The 25,440-nt window shown below is 44.7% G+C and overlaps 2 protein-coding genes across 2 annotated transcripts; both read right to left on the minus strand.

Moving 5' to 3' along the window:
• Positions 1 to 15,009: 15,009 nt before the first annotated feature.
• Positions 15,010 to 19,647, minus strand: LOC124674887 (poly(A)-specific ribonuclease PARN). The gene is made up of 7 exons (XM_047210940.1): positions 19,250 to 19,647; positions 18,460 to 18,590; positions 17,931 to 18,259; positions 17,475 to 17,588; positions 16,726 to 16,852; positions 16,270 to 16,522; positions 15,010 to 16,018 (listed from the first exon to the last, which is right to left on the minus strand). Exons 1-7 carry the CDS (start codon positions 19,645 to 19,647, stop codon positions 15,190 to 15,192), a joined length of 2,181 nt encoding a protein of 726 aa, XP_047066896.1. The 3' UTR covers positions 15,010 to 15,189.
• A 1,986-nt stretch (positions 19,648 to 21,633) lies between these two features.
• On the minus strand, positions 21,634 to 24,756 carry LOC124676732 (indole-3-glycerol phosphate synthase, chloroplastic-like). Its single transcript, XM_047212766.1, has 9 exons — positions 24,589 to 24,756; positions 24,308 to 24,484; positions 23,825 to 23,899; positions 23,680 to 23,724; positions 23,406 to 23,570; positions 23,166 to 23,244; positions 22,594 to 22,676; positions 21,841 to 21,909; positions 21,634 to 21,735 (listed from the first exon to the last, which is right to left on the minus strand). Exons 2-9 carry the CDS (start codon positions 24,482 to 24,484, stop codon positions 21,637 to 21,639), a joined length of 792 nt encoding a protein of 263 aa, XP_047068722.1. The 5' UTR covers positions 24,589 to 24,756; the 3' UTR covers positions 21,634 to 21,636.
• Between the last annotated feature and the right edge of the window lie 684 nt (positions 24,757 to 25,440).

A 25,440-nucleotide genomic window follows, 5' to 3' on the forward strand; every position in this document is an offset into this window, starting at 1 on the left:
ATGCTGATTGGGCAGGTGATGTTGGGGATCGGCGATCCACGGGGGATATGCTCTCTTCTTTGGTAACAATTTGGTTGCATGGAGTGCTCGCAAGCAAGCTACTCGTGTCTCGGTCCAGACACAGAGTCTGAGTATAAGGCTGTGGCTAATGCTACTCGCTGAGTTGATTTGGGTAGAAGCTTTGCTTAAAGAGCTTCGTGTTCGACAGGACTCTCCTCCTGTTTTATGGTGTGACAACATCGGTGCTACTTATCTGTCCTCCAATCCGGTGTTTCATGCACGAACAAAGCATATTGAAGTTGATTTTCACTTTGTTCGTGAAAGGGTTGCTCAGAAGACGATGCAAGTTCGGTTTATATCTTCAAAGGATCAAGTAGCAGATATTTTCACGAAACCACTGTCACTTCCTTTGTTTCAGGAGTGCAAACGCAATCTCCACATGTTTCCCATAGTTGAGATTGAGGGAGGCTGATAGAATACGTGTTGTATTGTAACTACTTTTTGTAAATCCCTATTGTAACCCTTGATGTATCAATATAAATATAAACGCCAGCCCTATGAGGGATGTGTGCGTTTCACCCTAAAACACTTTCCCTACGTTGTATTACACTCCGATCCATGCCTGTCGGTCCGGGGAACACAGCGCCACGACCACGAGTGACATTCGGTTCCAAACCTTCCAGTTCGTTATGCCTTTGCGTGACCTTACCGGTTCCGGGGAATGCCTGACGCTGCGACGCAAAATGGCAGAGAAAGAGCACACACAGATAATTAACATGACCTGGTGATTCCTGTTCTTATTTGTTGACAAAGGGATCGACTTCTTCCAGTTCCACCCACGTCTTTGTGGACTTGTGGTACGGGTTGTCTGTTTGAAGAGTCGGAGGGGAGAGAGATCTTCCGGACAGCAACAACTTCTTCTGCCGTCCAAGATTTTGTCTTTGAGAGAGGAAAATAAGTATTATGTCCGACTTTCAAAAGTCAAACAAAGAAGATCATGACACATTCTCTTCTTTCTGCTGGATTGTGACACAATCTTTTGATTGAAGTGTGCGTCGTTTTTGTGTCAAAAAATCATCGATGTTCCTTGCATCTGCGTGGATAACCTGACTTTAACTTATCATAGATGGCGCGCGGTGTGTGTAGAATCCTATAACAGCCTTCATACGTTTGTCTTCATACTTGTCTTTCTTTTTTTGTGTAGGTCACATCTACGAAGAAAATTTGATGAAACACTGAATGTACCTACTAGAAATCTATATGTTTTTTTCGAAATGGGAGCATAGCCCCAGCCTCTGCATCGAAACGATGCACACGGCTTTTCACTTATTAATAGCAACACGAGTATCAAATATCAAGGTTTACAACTCATGGATCACAAAGGGTTGATACAAAGATCAGCCAACGAAATAAGAAAAACATGGCTCGCTTATGCATCATGGAAACGTTTAGTATGCAGCCAACCACCCTGGCTGAAGATAGCCCGTACAACCGCCATCAGCCGATTGCATCCAGTATCCAAAGGTTCCCGCTGCTCCGTGGGAAGAAGGTAGGACCACATGTGAATTGATGAAGCAGCCCTGTGGATAACCTGTAAGAAGTTTGGTTTTGCAACCCTGTTAAAAACAACATCATTACGGCAATTCCAGATCGCCCAAACTAAAGCACAAACCCCTACTCGAATGAGCGCCTTAGTTTTTTTACCAATCCCATTTAACCAATTGCCAAACAGGTTAGTAATATTAGCGGGGGGAGGAATATTAAAAGTAAAATGAACCACCCTCCAAACAAGACGAGAGAACGAACATGAAACAAACAAATGATCAATTGTTTCTTTAGATCCACAAAAAACACAATCCGTACACCCATTCCACCGTCTTTTTGCAAGGTTATCCTTGGTTAATAGCACCTTCTTATACAAGAACCACATGAAAATCTTAATCTTCAGTGGTACCTTTATCCTCCAAATATATTTTTTCAGGAAAACTGTATGCCCATTCAAGAAATCGGCATACATGGACTTTACCGAAAAAATCCCAGAATTGGTTAAGTGCCATTTGAACTTATCCGGTTCATTACTAAGAGATACATCCATAAGTCTACGGACTAAAACAATCCAAGTCTCCCATTTAACTTAGAGTTTTTTTCAGAATTTCAAAAACAAAAGGGCTCCCTGGATACCCCGGGCTTAACTTAGAGTTTTTGCAATATGATTAAAACATGTAAAAATCTGTATATGAGGTCTATTGATTACATAATACGTGATAAAAGTGAACGTAAGCAAAATATTATTGCTCATGTCGAGTGGCAGTTTTAGATATTGGCATGGTATGCATGGTGGCACAAAAAAATGGCACTAATCATTCCAATAAAACACACAGTATATCAGTGAAAAAAATTGTGGAAGGAAGTTGTTCTCTTACTGAGCTGACATATGTGCTGACTCGATCGACAGGGGTTGTGAATCTATCCCCATCAAAGCAAGGGTGAAGGAAACAGAGCCAAAATGCAGTCATTGTTAGACTTGATCCAGGCAATCCTTCAGATAGCGTGATAATGTTGTTTATTGCTCTTGTTGGAAAAGCACATTAGCTTTCTTAACCAGTTCCAGAAGATGTTAGTATAACCCTTAAGAACCCTTTCTGGAGAGAGGGTATATTATCTAATCTGCAGGTGCAACAACCCTTATTACTATTTTCACTTTTTTTTAACCAAGGACATAGAAGAAGCCTCGCACAATCAGCAGCATTGGAAGCAATACCGTTAGTCAGACCAACCCCTTCTTTTGATACAAGAAAAGGTTACATGAAGATCTTATGACAATACAAAATTGCCAATGGCATATATCAAGTGAGGCCATGGGTGTATGTAGGAGTGAGACTCACTCCAGGCCAGCTTATGCACACACACCTTGCAAACCTTTTCAGGCTTATTTAGTTTCGATGTCTACAAGTCCACCCTTCACTTCCAAAAGGGACAAAACAGGGAGATCACACCCGCTGGCACTATGACACCATGTGAGGTGAGCCGTTAAACCAACTTAGCATAGCACAAGTTCAGACCAAAGGCCGAATAAACAAGAGAGCGAACAACCGCAAGATCCTTCCATTCCATGTTACCCTGGGTTCGGTTTCGTGGTCTGCTGCTCAGAAAGTCTAAATGCGTGTGTGTGTGCATGCGAAGAGAGGCCGGCAGCCCAATCATTCGGCTGTCTGCCAAAGTCCGATACGTGAGAATTCTCCAGGATCTCGCACTGACAACGTTGTATAAGAAAAGCAGTTTTAGATCGTACCCCTGCTTCGACTCTGAGATGAACTGATGAAGGTCTTATCACGTGAGCACCTTGGATCCCTTTGTTTTTAATAAGGAGTGTAGGCAGTGTAACGTGGAGCTCACATGAGGTGTTGTGCCGCCCAAGTTAAGTGTGAAGCAAACTACCGTGTTGTGTGCAGTCACGACCGCCGGGCTCCCCTGTTTTTGGTTCTTGCTCTGCCTAGCGTACTGCCGAACACTCCCTCGAAAGGAGGCACATGTGTTGGCCAATCTACGAGTGGAATCGACAATTGAAAAACCTTTTCGGTTTAGCTTAAATCTTCAGTCAATTCAACCCGTAGAGCTGCATTGTATGCATGCTAGCTATTAGTTGCAACATTGGTTGCAACTGAAAAACAAATACTTCTCCTTCTTATCCATAATAAGTGTTAGTGATTTGGTACAATTTTATTATTAAACCTTGGATACTTATAAGGATAGGAGGGCGTACATTAGAGCATCTGCAATAAGATTAAATCAGCTGGTTATGGCCACTCGATGGAAATTAAACATTTAATTTTAGTATTTTGGTCAAATTTCCATCATCTATGAGCAATGAAAAAATAAAAATTAGGGAGGTGCGTCCACTGCCCACCCTGCAATATTTTGTGCGTCCGCTACTAAGAGAGATGGAAGACGAGAGAAGATAAGCGAGCTTTTAGCTAAGATGAAGTTATAGCACCGGCTCCTAAATACCTTGTGAGAGTACAGGTGGACCATCTGTTGCCAAATTTTTATATCTTACTGGTGTATATGTTGGGAATAAGGTTGGCTACATATGACATGGTAATATCTTATAACCAGCAGTTTACTCTAGTATTGTACTTCTCTTAGATCGTTGAATTGCTATTGCTATCTATCCGTGCTAATCACGAGTTTCAAGTAAGACTTAATAATAATTAAGTTAATGAGCTGACAAAGAAGAATTGGTTATTTACCCAAAACTTCACCAGCCTTGGATCATCTACCCAAAGTTCATTGTTCATTGGCAAAATACCCGGTAGGGACTTGAGAGTAAAAAAAAGAACTACAGTAGGACTCCAATTAGAGCTAGTCATTAAACGTATTCCTGGATTGGATGAAAACCACGTGAGTAAAAAAAAATTCGCACCTGACGCTCTTGCTCTCCACCATCCTCCAAAAATATAATCTACAAGGACAATCTGCCTAGCTATCTAGCTAAAGAAATTGTTCAGCTGGATGCTCCTTGGAGAGGTGCATATCGCTCAGATCGATTGGACCTTGATTAACTAGCATGGATTTTGGTGGGCACGGTGCTTGTCCAAACTGAATGTTCTCATGAATTTAAAAGCTAATGGATGGCATGCCTGTCCGTTCTGATGAAGATAAGATGGAATCGGACATATAAGTGCACGGCGGCGGGACGCTACGGTCAGGGCATACGGTGGCGGGATGTACAGGCGGATAGCGACAACAGCGGTGATCACGAGCGGACGATGTTGATGAAGGTCGACGGCGTCGAGACGGCTGCGAGACGTCGGTGGCCAAGGTGATTGATCCGCCGCCGCGAACGGCGCCAACTCGAGGCGTATGTGGTATGCTGAACAGGTGGGTTTCGATCTGATCGATCCTATTCTTACGCAGTTACGTGAATCATGAGCAGCACTAGTTAGGGTCCTTCTGTAATTGTTATTTTCCTTTCAAGTCCTTACTGGGTTATTTACCAATGTACAATGAACTTTGGGTAGATGATCCAAGGCTGGTGAAGTTTTGGGTAAATAACCAATTCTCCCGCTGACAAAGAATAAGTCACATCCTAGTCCCTAGTCTGTGGGTAGTTTGCAGGGAAGTTGATTACATGGCCAGCGCCGACAAACACATGTACATACACGTTACTTTGCAGTACTAGCAGCATATATAGGTTTCTTCGTGAGCTAGCCGGGCGGCCGGCCATGGGAAGCGTAGCAAGTGGTCGGAGCAACACACATGTTCAGGTCAGGTACACAGTTCCAAGTACTGGCCGGTTTGGCTGCGTGCCATACCGCCGCGGCCATCCACGGCAGAGAAGTGAGCAGGGAGCCAGGGAAGAGAGGCGTGCAGCTGTAGCCATGGCAGCCCGTGCATGTGGCCGGAATAAATCCGGGCCGTGCGTCGCCACCGCCGCCATTAATTGGGAAGCAACTGCCCTGCACCCCGGTCCCCGATGACGAAGAAGAGGGGTCCGCCGAGACCGGTTCGGCGAAAGATACGGCCGGCCTGACTGCCTGCGCCTTCTGATCGAGTTGGGATCTCCGATCGGAAGCTAAAAGCAATGTGTCCCATGCTGCCTCCCAGCCGTGTCCCTTCACGGCATGGGCGGATACGGCGACGTGCCTGCCTGCCTGCCCCGATCAAGTACACTGCCACACGCTGGCGGCCGGCCGGTCGCATGGCCACTAGCAATATGCCCCGTCGACAAGCAGCGGCTGTTTATAGGAGCACGACGCTTCGAATTTGGAAATGGTTCTGGGTTGCCTGACCAAAAAACACTGGCCTCTTGTTGTGGCAAATCCTATTCCCCGCTCATTAGTGGGCGGATTAACGCGCGCCAACGTGGGAAAGTGAGCGGGCCGCGGCCCATCTAATGTGGCTTCGCGTTTTTCAGGTTTTTCTACGGTTTTGTCTGGTTCGGTCGGTTTTTGTACGGTTTTCTTTTCTTTTTCATTTTTCCGTTTTTTTTCTGTTTTTTCTTTTTCAATTTCGAGCAAATTTCAATTTCGAGCAAATTTTAAATTTGAGCAAATTTTAAATTGGGGTAACTTTTAAATTCTAGCAAATTTCAAAATGAAGCAAATTATAAATTGGAGCAGATTTTAAATTCAATTTTTTTTAAATTGGATCAGATTTCAAATTTGAGCAGATTTTAAAATTTCCCCCGTTTTGAAAATTTTTCAAGTTCGTAAAAAAGGAAGCATAATTCGTAGATGTTAGAATTTGATCTCTGGTGTCTGGCATAGAGGATAGAGCAAAAACCACTGGGGATATGGTTCACACGCTGGCACATACAGAAGAAAGAGTCTAATAATTGTCTTGCGATCGAATGACTTAATGGGCCGGCCCATCCCGGGTCGCCTGCTATAGAGGTTCCCTCTTGTTGTCGGTGTGCGGCTCGTAGCGACCTGCGGATTGCAGAAGGGAACCCGTCTCAGCCCGTCAGCCCACCAGGCCGACGGCCACGTTGCCCCCAGGCCGCAACCCATCTGGAGAAGACAAAGATCCACTCCCTAGGAACTAATGTTTTAATCTTAAAAAAAGGAACTAATGTTTTTTTAATGAAGACAAAAGATTTGTCCCACGAATTAATTAAGCAGAGAATTGCCCATTTATTTGAACGAAGCGTGAAACTCCTCGACACACCAACAAATCCTTCCAACACACTATAACTGAAGACCCTTGACACACAGAGTCAACACCTCACAAGGAAACCCCGCTCGAAACACAACTTAGACCTAAGAACAAAGACACCGAGGACAAGTGCACAACAACTCTAGAAGATGGCCACAACAACTCGAAAATATGGGATATTCATCAAGCAGCCATGGACGCCTTCCTTGAGACACAACTCTTCTTGATTTTTCTCTTGAATGATTTCTCCTCTAGGATGACAGATCCCAACTTGCTTTTGCTTCTCATTTACCTCTCCTTCAGAAGGCACCCAATAGTCTTGCCATATCTAGAGTCGTCAGCCTCCAAGCTGATGAGAGAGTCGCAAAGTTCTTTGGCGAAGAGAGCTCCGGAAATATGTGTCGAAGCACTAGACGCAACAACCTCCGCACCCACGGAAACATGCTTTCCAATGGACATATTTGAGTGAATGACAACATTGTCAAACCTTCTAGCTCAACAAAAGCGAGCGTTTGGCTAGGCTCTTGTAGAGTTGTAGCGGTGGTGCGGGAGACAAAGGAACCGTCGGGGCCTCAAGCGAGTCCGGCATCGAATGCACCATCCACATAGGCAAAGTGGGCTCCTCACACAACTCATGTAGTTGTCGCATGATTTGCAGCACTGGATCCACGACTCCGACAAAATCCTCTCTTTTATTAGCATACGACCGAGCATGCAACGAAGAGGGCGTTTCCTATTAACCGCTTATTGCGGGAGTTATGTGGCGCTCCGCACAGGGCGGTGAAGGTTGGACCGGCCCATTAGCACGGCATTTGGTTTTTGTTCAGGTTTCTGCTTATGATTTTTCTCAGTTTTCGATGGTTTTTATGTCCGTTTTTGTTGGTTTTGCATGTCAAATTGAACTTTTTTGAAGAAATTGAACATTTTCGAATTTGAACAATTTTTGAATTTCAACATTTTTTGTTTTGAACAATTTTTTGAATTTGAACATTTATTGAGTTTTAATTTTTTCAAAATTTGAACTTTTTCATTTTGGCCCATTTTCATTTTTTAATATTTTTTAATTCAAAGTTTTTGAAATTTATTCAATTTTGAAAATTGTTCGTTTATAAAAATCGTTCGATTTTAAATTTTGTTCTTGAAATTAGAAATTTTTTCAATTTTGTAAACTGTTCGTTTTTAGGAATCGTTCGATTTTGAAATTTGTTCTGCTTTTTATTTTGTTCAGATTTTAAATCAAAGTAGACTCGCGCTTTTTTTTTTTTGACACTCAAAGTAGACTCACGTTGGGTTGTCCTGTAGACTAAGAGGGAATAAACACAGACTAAATGGGCCTGGCCCACTGGAAGTTCGTTCGAGCGGAGCTGTTGCTCGCTCCCGCTTAAAGCGGTGAGTAGGCGCTCCCAACGACGGCGGGGGGAGGGGGGGGGGGGCGACAACGGGTATAGGCAGGCCCTGGGTATAGGCTACAGTATATAGCAGGAAGCCTACCAAGAACAGCCTAGGGAAAAAAAAAAGCCTCCACTCTCGTCAAAAATCTCCCAACCCGCGTGTCGCGTGAGGCAACCTTGCAGCTCATATCGGATCAGCTGAGCTAGGGCGGAGTACGGCGGCACATATGACATAGCCGCTTCTTTGGCAGGTGTAGGTGAAGGAGCAGCACATCGAAGAGCAGCCTCAGCTGCATTTTCTGGGGTCGCCGGGATGGCGACATTCCATCGAAGGGCCTGAAGACGAGGTCACGAAGGGGCAAGGGCTGCAGCAACCCATTGTTGAGGAGGTGGCGCCGACACAGCGTGCGGTCCGGCTTGTTGTTGAAGTTGCAGGGGAGACTGGCTATGACGAGCTTGAACACAGGAGGATGACGGGGAGCAGTATAACCTTTAGCTTGGCACGAGCGGCGCGGCCGCAGCTCGCCTGCACTGGGCGGCGCCGTGCGCCTCCTAGGCGCTACCCTTGGAGATACGGCAGCACATGAGATCTCAGCAGCCCGTGCTCCAGCAAGTCGTTAGCTAGCTGCGTAGCATTTGCCCTCCTTCCCCATGGCAAGTCCTGCCAAGTCCTCAAACAAGTGGCGGCCACAGGGCGTAGCAAAGGTCAGGGACGAACCGGCTGCACACATTACCAGCGCATCACAGATTATCCTGCAGACACCTAGTCCTATTCCAACAACAATGTACATCCACTAATTCACACTCAAAACTTGCATAGGCATGAAGTCTAACCACGGCCGCCTACCAGTGACCAGATATTCAGACCGCAACAGTTAATTAGTTTTACTTAAACTCTCTGAATTAAACAGCATCAAATTATTCATGCCCACCATCGCAGGGTCCTGACAGGTGCACCGTCTTAGAACGGTTTCTCCAAGTTAAAGTCATGCTAAGCTAGTGCAAAATATTACTATATTGTTTCCACTTATGACCACCTCTCTACTATTACTAAGTTGGTTATTGTTCGTTGTGACAGTCTGACAGAGCAAGCCTGGTGTCTGCAGCTGCTCTTGGTGGAGCAGAAGTGGCCGAACAGGGACTGCAGAAGGCTCGTAATCTACCTGCAGATACGGAGAAGCAAAATCAGCATGACTGAACAAGAGAAACGCGAGATTATTTCACGTTTTGTAAACACACGCTCGCAGGTAACTGGTAGTATTCTGTTCCAATGTAGAACTTGAAGACAAAATCACGGAGCATTTTGTTTAATGAAGCGGGACAAAGGGAAATTGATCTATGCTAACTGTTTGACATATATAGCACACAATGTTTTAGCAAAAATCATCATTGCCAGTGTATTTGCGGTAGATACACATCCCTGTCCTTTCACTATTCCCTCCCCATCAAACACTCCTGCAGCAATGATAGTATGAAACAGCCTTGCCTCACAATTACATGCATGGCATTTTTGGAGGCTCAAAAAGACAGAAACACATCATATTCTATTTTTCAGTTCAACTTTCTAGAATCTACACACAAGAAATCAAAAACTTATACCTAGTAACTCGAACAAGAGCGGTTACAATCTGTGATTAGTATGGAGAGAACTAGCGCTGGTTAAACAAATTAATTGCAAAGTTCATACCAGTAATGACCATAAATAATTGCTAGTATCCAGAAATGCCAGTCCTAGCTGGCTTGCTTAAATCAGTAAGATATAGTGCTTCTGTGCTATTCTAATGGAATGGAAACACACTGGTGCTGATTTTGAAGATGTAAAAAGCATATAATTTGGAAATTAGTTATGGAAACAAGAACTTTCCAGGATACTGGCTAAAAATGTTGAAATGAAACAGTTCCAATGCATAGTTACAAGGAGACGGTTCTGCCACCAAATGCAAGTGCCTGGTTGGGTTGAGCAGTGCCATTGATGAGGCATACAAGCTTCTTTCTAAAATCTATAGGCCTCATGTGATGGAAACTAACTGAATCTTAGATAAGTACACCCCTGTGCACTAAAAGTGCATCTTAGATAAGATGAAACATTTTGACTTTACAGAGAATTTTCTATTCGGAAGTGCAAAAGGGGTAAGGCAGGGAGACCCTATGGCACCTTTCCTGTTCAACATGGTGGGCAAATCCTTGACTAAAATGGTCCTATAGGCCCAGCAAAATGGTCTTTTCACTGGTTTGGCTCCTGATTTGATTGATAATGGTGTCACTATTTTGCAATATGCTGATGATACCGTGCTATGTTCGACTCATAATCCCGAGAATGTTGTGAACCTCAAAATGTTGTTGTACATTTTTTATCTCATGTCACGGTTCAAGGTTAACTTCATGAAAAGTGAGATTTTCAATATTAATGCTGATAATGATGTGACCAAGTTCTATTCGGGGTTATTCGATTGTCAGGTTGGGTAGCTGCCTATGAGATATCTAGGCATGCCGGTTACTTTTTCTAATCTTAATAATGTGGACTAGATTTTTTGGATGCCAGGATGCTCAAGAAACTGGATTCATGGATTGGTGATTCTGCCACCTCGGGAGGCCAGCTGGTTCTGCATGATTCCAGTTTGTTTGGAATCCCCTACTTTTATATTTCCTACCATAGAACCTGGGTTTTATTCTTTTCCTTATTCCTGTATTTGCCGGTTGTGAAATCTAAACTTTGTATGGTATGAAAATTAATGGAAAAGGGAGCAGTCCCAGTTGGAAAAAAAAAGGAAAAACAATCTTGTGACACAACTTAACGGGGGATACTAGTCACAACTTAAAAATCTTGTGTCTGATCTAACTTTATACTACTCTACGACATCGCAAAGAAATATTATACTGATTGAATGTAGTAAAGAAATATACATTTCTTTGATGCACCATGATGTATTGGGTCTCTGAATTTTGTGTTTGGTGTACTTTTCATACATCAGCATTGTAAAACTTGGTGCATAAGGGTATCATCTGTTGGTTACGGCAGAGTGTCTATGTACATTTACACAATGGCTAATGGAAAGAGCTCCTTGTCATGGTTACTTGATATAGAAGTGCATATATACATTACAAGCCAGAGCACAATGGATGATTGTGCAGAGGAAAACACAATCTTCGTGAATTGTGCGACAACTTCACAGGGGACAGTAGTCTTTTAGATATATACTTTTCATACTTTCATACACCATTATAAAACATGGCGCATAAGGGTATCATCCCGTCAGTGACAACATAGTGTTGATGTACATTTACACAATAATATGACTAATTGGAAGAGCTCCCAGTCCTAGTTACTTGATATAGGGAGGGACAACTGTGCAAGCCTAACTACAAGTGTCCAATGAGTAATTACAAGCCAGAGCACAATGGTATTGTTCTTTGGGTGGGAATCACAATGGAATAGGTAGGTTGCTAAGAATATGTAAACGCAAAAATCAATCTTTGTGAAACAAAGACACATGAAAAACTAGTTACACTAGTCATATATTATAGTACTAAATACTCCGTATAATGGATAGAAGTGAATTTTGTCATGGAATTCTGATTACCATTCAGCCTGCAGAAGATGCTTCATTAGCGACGCCGGATCAGATACTCGTCATCATCACTATCCCTTGATTGCCGCCTCGGATCATCGTCACCATCGCTGTTCCTTGATTGGCTCAACCTGGCCCGTCCTCGCTTCTGCCAGTCCTCGCGCTCGGCGTACTCCTGGTACCTCCTTTTCTGACCTCCCCGGCGATCCCTGTCATCGTAGTTCCTCTCGCGTTGCTCCCGGCGCCGGTCCCTGTCCCCGGGCCGTTCACCCCCACCGCGGCCACACTGCCTCCTGTTTGGATTGCCCCGGAAATTGCCAGCGTCCCTGTCCTCATTCCTACCACCTGGTCTCTCCCGGCCGGTGCTACGCATTTTTCCGTAGTCCCCATTCCGGTACTGCTGCCCTGGCTGCTGCCATGGCATCTCGCAGCCTCCGAAATTCCATGGCTGCGGTCCGCCCCAGAAGCCCCCAGGCATCCCCTGGTTATGCCACATTTCTGCGCCAGTGCCACACATTGCCATCCTGCTGGCTGCCAAGTATGCCGGGTTCACATGGGACGCTGCCATCGGGCCGCACTGCCCCACCGACGGGAACCCACCACCGCCGTCTCCGATCATCGCGCCGAACGCGCGCGGCCGGGGAGCCATGGGCCCCAGAGACGACCCATCGCCTAAAAACGCCGCATTGCCCCGAGCCGTCGCAGCGTGACCGGCGCGGCCGAGGGTGGGGGTCGGCGCCGGGGCGTCGGAGTCGGCGTCGGCGCGCTGGAGCGCGGGCGGGCGGGAGAGCGAGGCGACGCAGTGGTGGCCGTCGAAGGCGCGGCCGTGGAGCGCGGCGGCGGCGGAGGCGGCCGCGGCCGGGTGGAGGAAGTCGGCGCGGCAGTGGCCGCGCGACTTGCCCGAGGGCTTGTCGGCGAAGAAGTGGAGGCCGCGGAGCTCGCCGTGCGGCGCGAGCGCGGCCTCCACCTCCGCGTCCGTCGTCCACCAGGGCAGGTCGCCGATGTACAGCGCCGCCGAGGCGGCGGTGGTGGGCGGCGAGGGCGCAGGGCGGCTTGGCGCGCGCTGGAGCCGCAAGGTGGGTGCTTTTGGCGCGGGAAGCGGCGGCTGGTGTCGCGGGCTGGGTGGTGGGTTTGGAGCGACACTCGGCGGCGGCTGGTGCTGCGGGGTGGGTGATTTTGGCGCGGGGAGCGGTGGCTGGTGCTGCTGGATGGGGTTTGGCTCGGGGTCTGGTTCGCGGCGGCGCTGCGGGTCGGGAGACGGGGTGCGGCGCGGTGGTGTGGACGGAGACGGAGAGGAAGACGGGGTTGGGGATGGGAGGGAGAGGCCGGGAGAGGGGGTTTTGGGAGGGGAGGACGGGGAAGGGGAGAGTGGCGGGAGGGGGAGGAACCCGAGGTCGAAGTCGCCGTAGAGGTCGTCGAGGTCATCGTCGGTGGTCGGGGTGGGGAAGCGGGTGTACTGTACGCCGGCGATTGACTCCGCCGCCAGTGGGGTTACGGCGACGGCATTGAGGGCGCCGCCGGCGTCCATGGTTCCGGGGAGGGGATACGAGGGGGTTTAGTGTGAGTGGTTTGGTTGGGTGGGGGCAATTGAATTCTGCTGGTTAATCGAGGAACTCACGAACAAGACCACAGTCCAACAGGGTAAAAAGACCCAGTGCTGCCTCCAGAAATCCAGAATGATCACACACAAGTACGCAAGACACCAACCGCATGTCCGAACTATGGTACACGAGGTTGAATGTCCATGATCATTCTCATCATACCAAACCCAACCAAACGCATGTTCTTACAAAATCAAAAGGTGTAAATATCTCAGGAGGCATTGAAGAAAGAAATATTGTACATACCTTATGGCATGTACAATGGTAGGGAAGGCACTCTTCTCTTAGCAGTTCAAGTCATCTAGAGAGGATAATAAATATAATTGGTACAATACATTATTTCTTATTGTCATCCCTTGTAATAAATGATAATTAATTATTTTTAGTAGAAAATTATGTGACTAACGGACGACAAGTCGTACAATGGGGGAAAATAGTCTTCTCTTATTTCATAAGAGATCATCTCTTAGAGCATCTCCAACGGGCGCTCTATCCCGCGTTGTATCCAAAAAAATGACTGATTTAGCGCGTTGGCGTAAAATGATGCTCCAACAGGTGTTGCAACCGGCGCTGTAAAATACAGCTTGGGACAAAAGCGCTATATCGTGCACTACATCTACCGCGTCGGAAAGAGCGCGTTGTATAAGTCGCGCGTAGAAACAAGTACATATTTTTACAGCTCCAAGGTTTAGAGCTTCTGTTGGAGGTGAATATGCCCTGACACGCAAAACATGGATGGAACGCGCTGTAAAGTGATTATATAGCGCCAAAATTTAGAACGCCTGTTGGAGATGCTCTTAGCTAAGGGAAGCTTCTCTCTCTTTATTCTCTCTCCTCCAAGTAAGCAAAAATCTGACTTGGCAAGCGTAAGAGAAGACTGACATCACCTTATTATACGTGCACTTTGAGTTATTGTACGTGCACTTTGAGAGTATGATGTATTCCTTTATTATAATAAATTTAAAACATATTTAAATCCCACCTTTTGGTTGGAACTCACGCTGGAGGTCTTATTTACTTCTAGTGTATTTATGGGAATTAGAGGGGATTATTTCATATCTCGAAAAATCCCCACTCATCTGTTTAATTCTTCGGTTTTGAACGAAATAATCACGAGATATCCCCTCACATCCCCATATTGTTTGCCTAAACTAAAACTCTCCATCATACTAATGTATTTTTGGGAAGAATATTTGAGGGGATTGGGTGAACACCAAATTCCCTCTCATCCACATATCCATTAGGAAGAAAAATACGAGAGAAATAAACAAGGCCGGACTTAATACTAACCCTCTCATATTACCCTCCGTTTTATCTTCAGTCAAAATAAAAATTTATAAATTTTTAACACAATATATATAGATATATAATATCAACATTTGTAATATTAAATCCTTATTATTAGAGTCATCAGAATAGGCTTTCCATATTCCATGCATTATAGATGTTGATATATACTTGGTCAAAGTTTTAAAATGTTTGACTTTAGCTGAACCCAAAATGAAAATACAAATCTATTTCTAAATATGAATAAATAGAAAATCCAGCTAGTGTGATACGTGTAATACCTGAAAGCTTACCATTTCTTCATTTTCACGTCCACTATTAGATAGAAAAATGCATAACAATTTCATCCATTGGGTTATGGTCCAAGTAAGCATTGTGTTGGTCTTAACCCGTAAACTTCAGGATCAGAGCCAGTGTTCTCCATTAAGTGAATCAGAGGATGGCATATGGTATATAATCGATCACAATTGCAAATGGGGTCATAAAATTAAGTCTTTATCGCACCAGTACAAGGTAATTCTGTATTGCACAAGTGTTCTGTTACAGTGGTGAATAGTACTAAATAGCACCGTGCCCAAATACATCAACAAACAAAATTACTACTCGTCAGAACATTTGTTATTCAGAGCAGTCAGGTCCTAGCAAAGGGAAAGAAGCAGCACAACTTGAAGTGACAAGTGCTAGTCATGTCTGATTGATTCGTTTACTGAATAACGTTTTGCCATCTTGTAGTACATCCAAGATATCTTGGCACGAAATATCACTATTGTCTCGGTTCTTGGAAGTATACTTTGCTCCTTCTCCCCGCTGTACCGAGGCATTTTTAGTTTCATCCAGAATGCCATCGTTTATTCCAAGTGCATCACCAGCATCTAGGTTCTCACATTTGAGCTCAGTGTTTGAAGCTGGACAGACTGCTTCAGCTTGATCAGCAAAGAAATACTTCGATACAGATGAGTTGCAAATGTCCCTGTAGGTTTCGTAGTTTGCAGCTCGTGTTTTGCCTCCTTGTAATATAGTTGACAGAGGGTGCAGGACTGAAATAGCAGTATCTGCCCTTTCTAAGGTAGCCTTCAAATCCAAAAAATCATTTACAGACTCTTGTTTACTGAACTGAACGAGAACAGCAGTGCGGTCAATCGAGAATATTGTCGTAACTGATGCTGGACCAAACACTTTGCAGATGGAGTCCTTAATATCCTTTGCTCTTAGCTCAGACTGGAATCCCCAGATGAGAACAACATTTTCATACACAGCAGCAGGATATCTACTCTTATAACCTGTATCTGGTCTCTCCGTGCCAGTACTTAAATCAAGTACTGTTCCACTGTTAAAGCTAGGAGACAAATGATTGATGTATTTCTGCAGCCTATTATTCCTCGCTAGGTTCTCCTTAGGCGTGAGGTGTTCAAAATTGATGTCAAGATGAGCACACAACTGCGCGAAAACACTTCCAGTCATGAATGCATCATATCCTGCCTCGTGCTTGGCACCCGAAGCAAAGCAAGATAACCTGCAGGATTAAGGAAACAAAAAAAGATATCAGAAATAATACAAACGGATAAACAAAAGTAACTGCACTGATGATGAAAGGCACTAGCGGTATTCAAAGCAATTGGCCCTTTTGGGCATAAGTATGTAAACTAACAAAATATGAGTACATCAACTATCAAGGATCAAGAACAGATGATAAATTGCTTCATCAGCAAATAAACTATAGTAGACAGAAGCCATAAAAATATGAAAATTCCAGACAAACCATACGTTGTTTCATCTGCCTCGACTTCAATTTTCACAGGAGTACGGGTAGATGACTCCGCAGCAGTTGGGCACAAAAATGAGAAAGCTGAAGAAAGTGATTTGCTTTTCTGCCTCATCAAATACTGCACCGCATCGTTGGCAGACATAAGATGTCTAGTATCTGCAATGTGTGGGAAAACTTTGTTGATGCCCAAGGAAAATTCCTTCATGGATGAGGGAAGAGGCCCAATAAATTTGCTGTAGACTTGTGCAATATCTGTTTTGAAAATATAAACGGTTAGAAGAAAGCAACCAACAACCCAGTGTGCCATCTACTGACTCAAATTCCCGATACATATGGAAGATAACTTCCATGATTCGAAATCAACATCTCAGTGTATGGCGGAACCTCATCAGGTGTGACAACTGCAAAGTTGCTTATTATAGAAGTAGTATCTGCAGGCAAAAAACATATCGTACCTAGGAAACAACTGTGACCAACAATCAATTTTCTTTCTGAGGCAAGAAGATCAATGACATGGCGGATTCCTATTGCTGATTCAACTTTTCCTTTTCTGCTTGTGAGTAGATCTTGCTGCACATCTTTCTGTGATAGAATAAGAGTGATTAGTTTAAGCAAACCAAGATAACACAAAGATATCACTATATATTGTCTACATTGGTGGAATATGATTATTCACAATGATCTTATGTCACTTGTTCTTATTCTATCAATCGAAGAAAAACATACGTGCGGATTCAAAAGCAACAATGCACCATTCAATCTGAAGTCGAACCCAAAAGGCCGAAACAGTCAGGACTCAGGAGATAACATAGATTTTTATGGAATGAAAGCGGCAATGCAACATTCAATTTAAAATGAAGCATGTGCCATTTTCAACAGGAATAAGAGAGATTTCCTTACCATTGATTAGTTTAAGCAAACCAAGATAACACAAAGATATCACTATATATTGTTTACATTGGTGGAATATGATTATTCACAATGATCATCTGTCACTTATTCTTATTCTATCAATCGAAGAAAAACATACGTGCGGATTCAAAAGCAACAATGCACCATTCAATCTGAAGTCGAACCCAAAAGGCCGAAACAGTCAGGACTCAGGAGATAACATAGATTTTTATGGAATGAAAGCGGCAATGCAACATTCAATTTAAAATGAAGCATGTGCCATTTTCAACAGGAATAAGAGAGATTTCCTTACCATCAATAACATACTGTCATCACTATTGTCTGTATAAACTACTCTCTTCTCTGATGTATCATCCTCACCAAATGTACAAACATACATGAGGTCTTTAAAGTTTTTTCTCAAAACCTGCAGGCAAATATATTATCTGAGTATAGCAGAAGAGTAAATGCCAAGAAGCATCATTCAAGTTCATTACACACTGATCCTTTGAAGAATATGCAAAAGAAAACAGCAACATGTATCCAACAAATATCATCCTAAAACGATTTATCATTGGCTATATTTCAACAAGACACATTTACTACCAAATTGATAACATTCACAAGCAATGGATAAGTATCATGGGCATCTCTCAAGATAAATACCATATAATCTAAATACTATGTAAGAATCTGTGAACATGAAATAGACATAAATCAGATTTCCAGCTGCCATTATATTATAAGGCAATGGAATGTCAGTCAATACCTGTTGAATTAACTTTAGCTGATGTGATGTGAACCCATTAAGCATAACAGCTGGGCGCATTTTGAAGAAAACTGTCTGGAATTGGTCTGTGCCAAATTTACTGTTTCCTAACAAATTATTATCCACTGTCGAATTGCTTCTTATCGCATCACGCCACTCGCTGAATCTGATCTTCATTCTCTCCGTGAAAAGAAGATCAGCAGTACTCTTTAATGGTACATCTTCTCCTTCTCCAGAAGTATTTGGAGACGCAGACATTGCATCATGATGCAGTACATTTAATTTCTCAAGAGCCTCTTCTTCTTGTGCTCTGGATAAATAAGATATTCCTGAGATTAACGAAATACTGTAAATAGACAAACAATCTAAGATTTTTTATGCATGATTTGTGTGCACAAGCTCACTAATAACAACAAAATAATGAGTGACTAAGATCGGTCCTGGATGATTCGGATCAAATAGGCTACCAGATTCAGAGAGATGCATGTAGTAACAGACCAACAAAGTTGTTACAGGTAAATGAAATCACCTTCGTGGAAGCACGTGTTGAAATCAAACTGGTATTTCGCTAGGAAGTCAATTGAACTGGTCTGGCAGAGAAATTCATGAGATGAACTATCATATGGGAGCTCCTTGCGAGGAAAGATAAAGAAGTTATGCCTGCCCAGAAGGAAAAAAGTTACGTCATGGAAAAGGTCAATCCAGAACTGGCTACGAACTGAAAGGTATGAAAAACATGAACAAGCTATTGGTTGCAAATCAGCTATACCAGCTCTATCCAGGAGGGACCATTATAGTTTTACATAAAATAAAATTCTCCGAGGCATCCCTTGTTCAAGAATCATTCTACATTAAAGTTGTTTCTGAATGTTCAGATCTACTGCTCTTAGTTTTTACTATCTTGATGGGTGATCAATGGACTTTATTAGTGAACAATGGTATACTGTCTCTCCAAACAAAACCTTGTAAGTACTTACTGATTCTCTGCTAAATATCACTAAGTTTTCTATGAGAAGGGTCTATAGTGTTGCTTTTCCATGAAACCAGAAATCTCAGCTTTTCACAAGACAAAATGACCCAAAAAAAGGGTAGCCAGTTCAACCCAAACCGTATTTCTCATTCCAAGCCCATAAATGTAGACTAGCTGAAATCTATGCAAAACGTATTGCGCCTGCTCGCGCATCAGATCATAACGACGTGCACCAAAATGTGTCTACGAAAAATGAGCAAGCTACAATACGGGCGGGCTATTCTAAAGGCGTATTATCAGGCAAACAATGGTGGACAGGGCGGGAGAAGCCAGGTGGTACGCAACGCACGGGTGGGCGACGAAGGCGGACTTGGCGGGATCCCAGCGGAAGGGGCAGATGCCGAGCTGCAGGGCGGCGAAGCGCTGCGCGGAGTCGCGGAGCTTGAGGTAGCGGACGTCGGCGCGGTCGAGCTCGAAGGTGTCCCGCCAGGGCGCGCTGGTGACGCCGCTCATCTCCAGGTCGAGCCCCACGAAGGCGGCGTCGCGCACCCGCGCGCGGAGCTCCTCCAGCGCCTCCGACAGGTTCCCCCGCGTCACCTGCTTCACCGCCACCCCGCTGGCCGCGGCTCCATCCGCTCCGCCGCCGCTCGGGGGCGGCGAGGGGTAGGATGAGGAGAGGAGGCGGGCGAGGAGGGTCCTGGGCGGCGGCGCGCGGAGGAGCGGGGCGAGGCGGCGGCGGCACTGCATGGCCGCCGGCGATGGAGGGTGGAGGCGGGCAGTGGGTCGGGCTTGATTTTGTTGTAGTGGATGGGTCGAGTCGAAACTGCTGTGGAGGTGGAGTCATATGGGCCGTATGAGAAAGTCGTCATCCAACATAGGCCCATAAGCTACGATGGGCTTAGTTTATTATCCGATGGGCTGAAACCCTCCTTGCATGCATCCTCTCCATGGTCTCCAAAATCCGGTACCCTCCGCCACCCATTTGTGATCGCCACCATTGATTCGGACTTCGTCACTGCCTGCTTCCCTCCTCTATGTCCTCCTATTCCTATGTTGCCTCTGCCTATCCACCGCTGCCCCTAGCTTCCCTCTAAACCCCGACACTGATTTCGGCTTCGGAAACCCCTCCCTCACCCTGCCCCTCCCCACCTAGCTAAGTCTATTCCTCACCTCCGCTTGTGTTGATTTTTTTTGATAAAGAGAATATATTAATATCGTGAATATACCAATTACATCCAGCATCTGCACCAACATGTTGTCCTATGGGCCTTACGGATGCACACAGCTTAAAAAAGAAAAATTATAAAAAAAAGTCATGCCACAATTATCTATTCCTTATAGCAGCACTAACACCACCAAGATAACATCAAAAGTCTACCTTCTCCAAAAGTGACGCCTCCAAGAAGAAAATAATGCACAAGCGTCGTCGTCGCAAGATCATAGATCTTGGATTTTCACCCTGGAGAAAGTACTCGCTCGCAAAATAATGTCTTAACAAGGCCATTGCCAAGCACAATCAATTAAAACCAGACCTTGGATTTTCACCCTGAAAGGTAAGGCTATGAACTTTTCGTGTGTTGATGCTCCCACTTACGATACCGCAGCTTCAACAAATCACCAAGCCAATTCATCATCCCCACAAAAATTAGAACCAACATTGCTAGTCCACAGATCCCTGCTTCAATGACATTCTCCACTTCACCATGGACTAACAAAGCATGCTTCGTGATGGTAACAGCCAGAGCTTCGCATCACTCCCACTGAAAACCAAACGGTCAGAGAAAAAACACAGATATGCACGAGCGAATCCAACCCAATCCAGCAATCTCTAGGCATGAGATGCCAACGGAGTTCGCCAGCGAAACGTTCCGAAACTCGACACTTCGGCCAGATCAAAAGGACAAGCATCAAGGAGATCACCGCATCCTTGCGCAAGAGAAACCCTAGGACCATCTCCTTTATTATTTGCCATCATTAGATAATCTTGACTCCACGTGAGCATGTGAGATCCTCAGGTCTTCCGCACCATCGTCATAAGTAGTCTCGTTTTCGGCGAGCTCCCCGCCCCCAACAAGGTCGGCATCTTCTCGGGTGGCCGCACCGCTTGCTTGTTGTCTCCTATTGCCACTAGCGCCAACAAGCCATGCCCAGAAAACGCAGTGGCAGAAAACGTTGAGCGTCGAACGCACCCAACAGCTTTCCTCAAATTATATGCGCTTTGAAATCATTTAAGAAATAACAAATATGGCATGTTAGTGCCGGCCTTATCAGCTCAACTATCTTACATAACATACTGGAAACAAGTTTAAGACGGTAAACTGAACAATTTGAGGCAGCTTGCATCGATTAGCAAATTTGCTTTTGCATTACTCCAGCTGATAAAATCTTATCGCCAGCTGCAGAGTCTGTCACTTCTCAGGATGGTCAAAACTGTGTTGCAACAACCAAACACGAACTTAGATACAGAAGCGGATAGATGATCTATCAAGATGAACAACCTCAAGCTGCTAGCAATTACACCCAACTTATCCAATCATATAGTTTCTGCTCCACCCTTTGTTAAAAAAAGGCCAGGCCTGGTTACAACTTCCAGGAAACAGTAGCAAAGGAAGAACGCTGATAATGGCCAGGTAAACAAAATCGCCGACCAATACTCTCCAAAATCCCAAGTCGCTCAGTTTTCCTGTACAAAATCTGAGTGATGCAGCATTCCACGCCCCCTTTCCATTTTTCTATTTACACAGCGCTACTCACAGGTGAGATGTCTTCACCAAAGAGCCCAGCGATTGCTTTCCCAGGATCCTCCTGCTTGATGAGGGACTCCCCGACTAGGACCTGCAGCAATGAACAAGGAGTCAGCGCAATAAAAACCAAGAACTACTAGATTCCAGATTGAGCCTAATGCAGCATTCATTTACAGGTGTCTCCTGGCTGACTTACCGCTTTGACCCCAGCATTCTGAACGAATGAAATATGGTCAGGAGTGAACAGTCCAGATTCCCCCACAACCTGAAACAGGCCAAAGGTCAAGATGAATGATGTATGCCAATGAGTCCTGTACAAAATCTCACATGGTGGAATTTTGATACAAAGTGGGAACTGCTGAATAGAAATATTGACAGTGATAATAGTAGCATAGATAAATTACAGTACACTGATAATTTTCTAATGGTGTGATAAAGAGGCTGGTAAGATCGAATACATGTGTCTTAACTGCGCAAAGCTAATTTATGTTCATGCGCCAAGAGCTACAGTGACTTGTATCAGCTAACAGGAGTATCATTTAACAATAGTTTCATCTCAGCTAACCGAGTTAAATTCATTTTGCATGATCAACAAAAATACATACATATGCCTGATTCACGACATAGTACTACCTGAGGTACAGAATGCCAGTAATGGACTAATGAGGTGACAATAGATGCCAATAATGTCAACTAAGAAAAGCAAAGCAAGTAATGGTTGTAGCATATGTCAAAATTCAATTCAGACAAAACCAAATTAAACCCTAAAATGATTGTATTGCCAGGTAGAGACCCCAACAATCTATCTATCTGTCCCAACTCCAAACCAATTTTATATTACAGATGCACTAGTAATATGGAAGTGTGAAGTGCAAAATATCAGTAATAAAGAAACATAGATAATATGACTCTGCTTGCTTCTCACAGAAAATTAAAAGAAGTGGCTTACAATTATGTCCTTCTGGGCTATAAGTTGTCCTCGTTCACCCTCCAAAAGCTTTTTGGTGTTTGAGATATCAACTTCAAAAGTCTCTGCAATAATATTATGCGCCCAATGACCCATAGCCCATAAATTATCACGTGAAGCACCATAAATTCCGAGCACAATAATAACATCTTTAATTTTAATAAACACATTACCATGTTTCACTTAAGGCTGGATTACACGTTATATTTCCTTAAGGCTGGAATTTCTATATCTTAAGTGTAGCTCTAGCTTCTACATTCTAAGAACCAAATAATCTGCATCCAGGTGATAAAATAGCCTCAAGCCCGCAATGACTTGTAATGAACATATCTGACATAGATGATAGATATGTGTGTAGTTCCATTAGGACTTGAATATATTGCTATTTAGTAAGTTCAAACTGCCGTGGTGTGTATTTACTAGCTGAGCAGTGGGTGCCATTTTTTTATACTTGATGGGTTTTCCTCAACCCATCAATAAACAATTCTTATTGATAATTTGATATACAACATGTACCAAAGAAGAAAGTACTACACAAACTAAACAATGCATACCAAGATTACGATTATTGATGCCAATGAGCTGAATGCCATCTATCCCTAGAACACGGTCCATTTCCCTTTCATCATGCACCTTCAAGAACACAATCGTCAGAATGCTAAAGGTGGATCTATATTCTGGAGCAGAGTATTGCATGCAAATTTCAGCAGCAAATAAATTTAATGCAGAGCAGCAAGAGAGGAGAGTCGAAAGGCTTGAGCATACAAAACATATTGCAAAAATAATTCGCTAACCTCAACTAGAGCAGCCAAGCCAAGTTTTTTGCATATTTTCAGCATATAATTGATGTCGCGATCAGGTAACACAGCAGCAATCAGAAGAACAGCATCCGCTCCTTTCGACCGTGCATAGTAAAGTTGCCAGGCATCGATGATGAACTCTTTGCACAGAAGAGGACACTGTTCAGAAGATCATACTATCTTAAGACTTTCATGCGTTTCAACAACTACCCACTCTGAAGTCATTGACTTCTGCAAGTACTACAATATATTGAGAAATATACAGCACCTTTACTCCAGCATTGCGTATAGCCTCCAAGTTTTCAAAGCTTCCCTGGTCACATATCGAAGGAAACCAAGTATCTTCAGTATGGGTAACTACCAGGCGTATTAAATAAGGGCCCCAAATCTCCGGAAGAGAAGGGATTTCTAACCTGAAAGTACTTTCTATCTGTAAGAACACTTAAGCATGCTGCTCCATTTTTCTCGTATGCTTGAGCAATCTCAACCTGTTTATGTCCAAATAAACATTAGTAGGTGCATCTGATCTTCTTAGAAGTAGTTCGTTTAAGTGAATGTCAACAAATAGAAGTCTCACTAACTGAAAATATACAATTCAACTGAACTGGGTAGTAATTAGTGACATAAATAAATAAATAATACCAGTGCGACATTTCCACCTAAAGTTGCTTGACCCGAAGATACAATGTTTAGATGTTAACAATCATTTTTTTGAACAGTAGACTTCAGCTACAGTAAGATGGTATCATTGAAATGGTAGTTTACGCATCGAATATAATTCACACCCAGTGACCAGGTGAATACTGTAACATACAGCGATAAAAATACCAAGAGAGCACGTTCAAGCTACGTGCGTGCTCCTAATTTTAGCATCACTATTCATCCCACAGACTCACCGGGTCGAAATTCTCCCTAAGAACCCCTCGGCTGGGCGAAGCCTTCTTGACCTCCGCGATCAAGGCAGGCAGAGCAGTCCGATCGTACGACGCTCTCAGCGCCGCGACAAAGTCCCTCGCGGGAGGCGCAGTGCCCAGCGGACCTAGCAGCCTGTACAGCGGCATTTTCTCCTTCATCTGCCAAACGCAACCAGAGCACCCGAAAATCCAGTGTCACGTCAGCGTGCACTACAGCAGGGGCAAAACACACGATGCTCCAGAGCACGATTGGACATTATTACCTGCCAAACCTCGACGTCCTTGTCCCATACGATCTTCTCGAGGATGTTGCGCGGGGTGTTGCCCTCGTTCTCGAGGCGGAACTGGAACGGGCCCACGTGGTGCACGGACGGGCCCGTGACAGGGCGCCTCCGGATCTTTATCCCGTCGAGCCCCTCGATGCTAGCGGCGGGGCCGTCGGCCGCTGGGACCCCGTCGCCCTGGTCGGTTGCTCCGGCAGCGGCCGCCGTCTCGGCCTCCGCCTGGTCCGAGCTCGTCGCCACCGCGTCCTGCGCGGAATCAACGCAGACAGACAGTTACGAAATCCGCCGTCCGCAGGGCAGTACGCCGGAAATGGGAGCAAGATGGATGGGGGTAACTGACCGTCTCGGCGGGAGTGCAGCGGAGAGAGGCGGGGGTCCGGCTGGTGATGCCGTCCATGGGGACGGCGGCGATGATGCGCCGAGGGGAGCTGGAGGCGGGTAGGGTTTTGGGGCGGCGGAGAGTGGAGTAGCGAGTGGGAGGTGGGAGGCCTGGCCGGGAAGGCGCGGATCCGATGGCTAGCGCCTCCATTGGAGGAGGATTTATGGAGGGAGAAGGATTGGGGTCGGGTGGGGTGGGCGCCGCGTCAGCCTTTCTGGCGGGGGCACTGATATGGTGGCCTTTTTGACGCGGTGCGGGGATAGTGTACTGATCTATATTGAGTTTTTTCAGAAGAAATTGTAATGTTTCAATTCATAATGATAGCATTTCTGCACCTTAACCTTATGAAATTTGGAAAAAAAAATATTGACCCAACGTTTGAATATTTTTTTTGAGAAACGCAGACGCTCACATACACGCGCATACATTCACCCCTATGAACGCACACACGC

This window comes from Lolium rigidum, chromosome 7 (genome assembly GCF_022539505.1).
Source record: "Lolium rigidum isolate FL_2022 chromosome 7, APGP_CSIRO_Lrig_0.1, whole genome shotgun sequence".
In the NCBI taxonomy this organism is placed as follows: Eukaryota; Viridiplantae; Streptophyta; class Magnoliopsida; order Poales; family Poaceae; genus Lolium; species Lolium rigidum.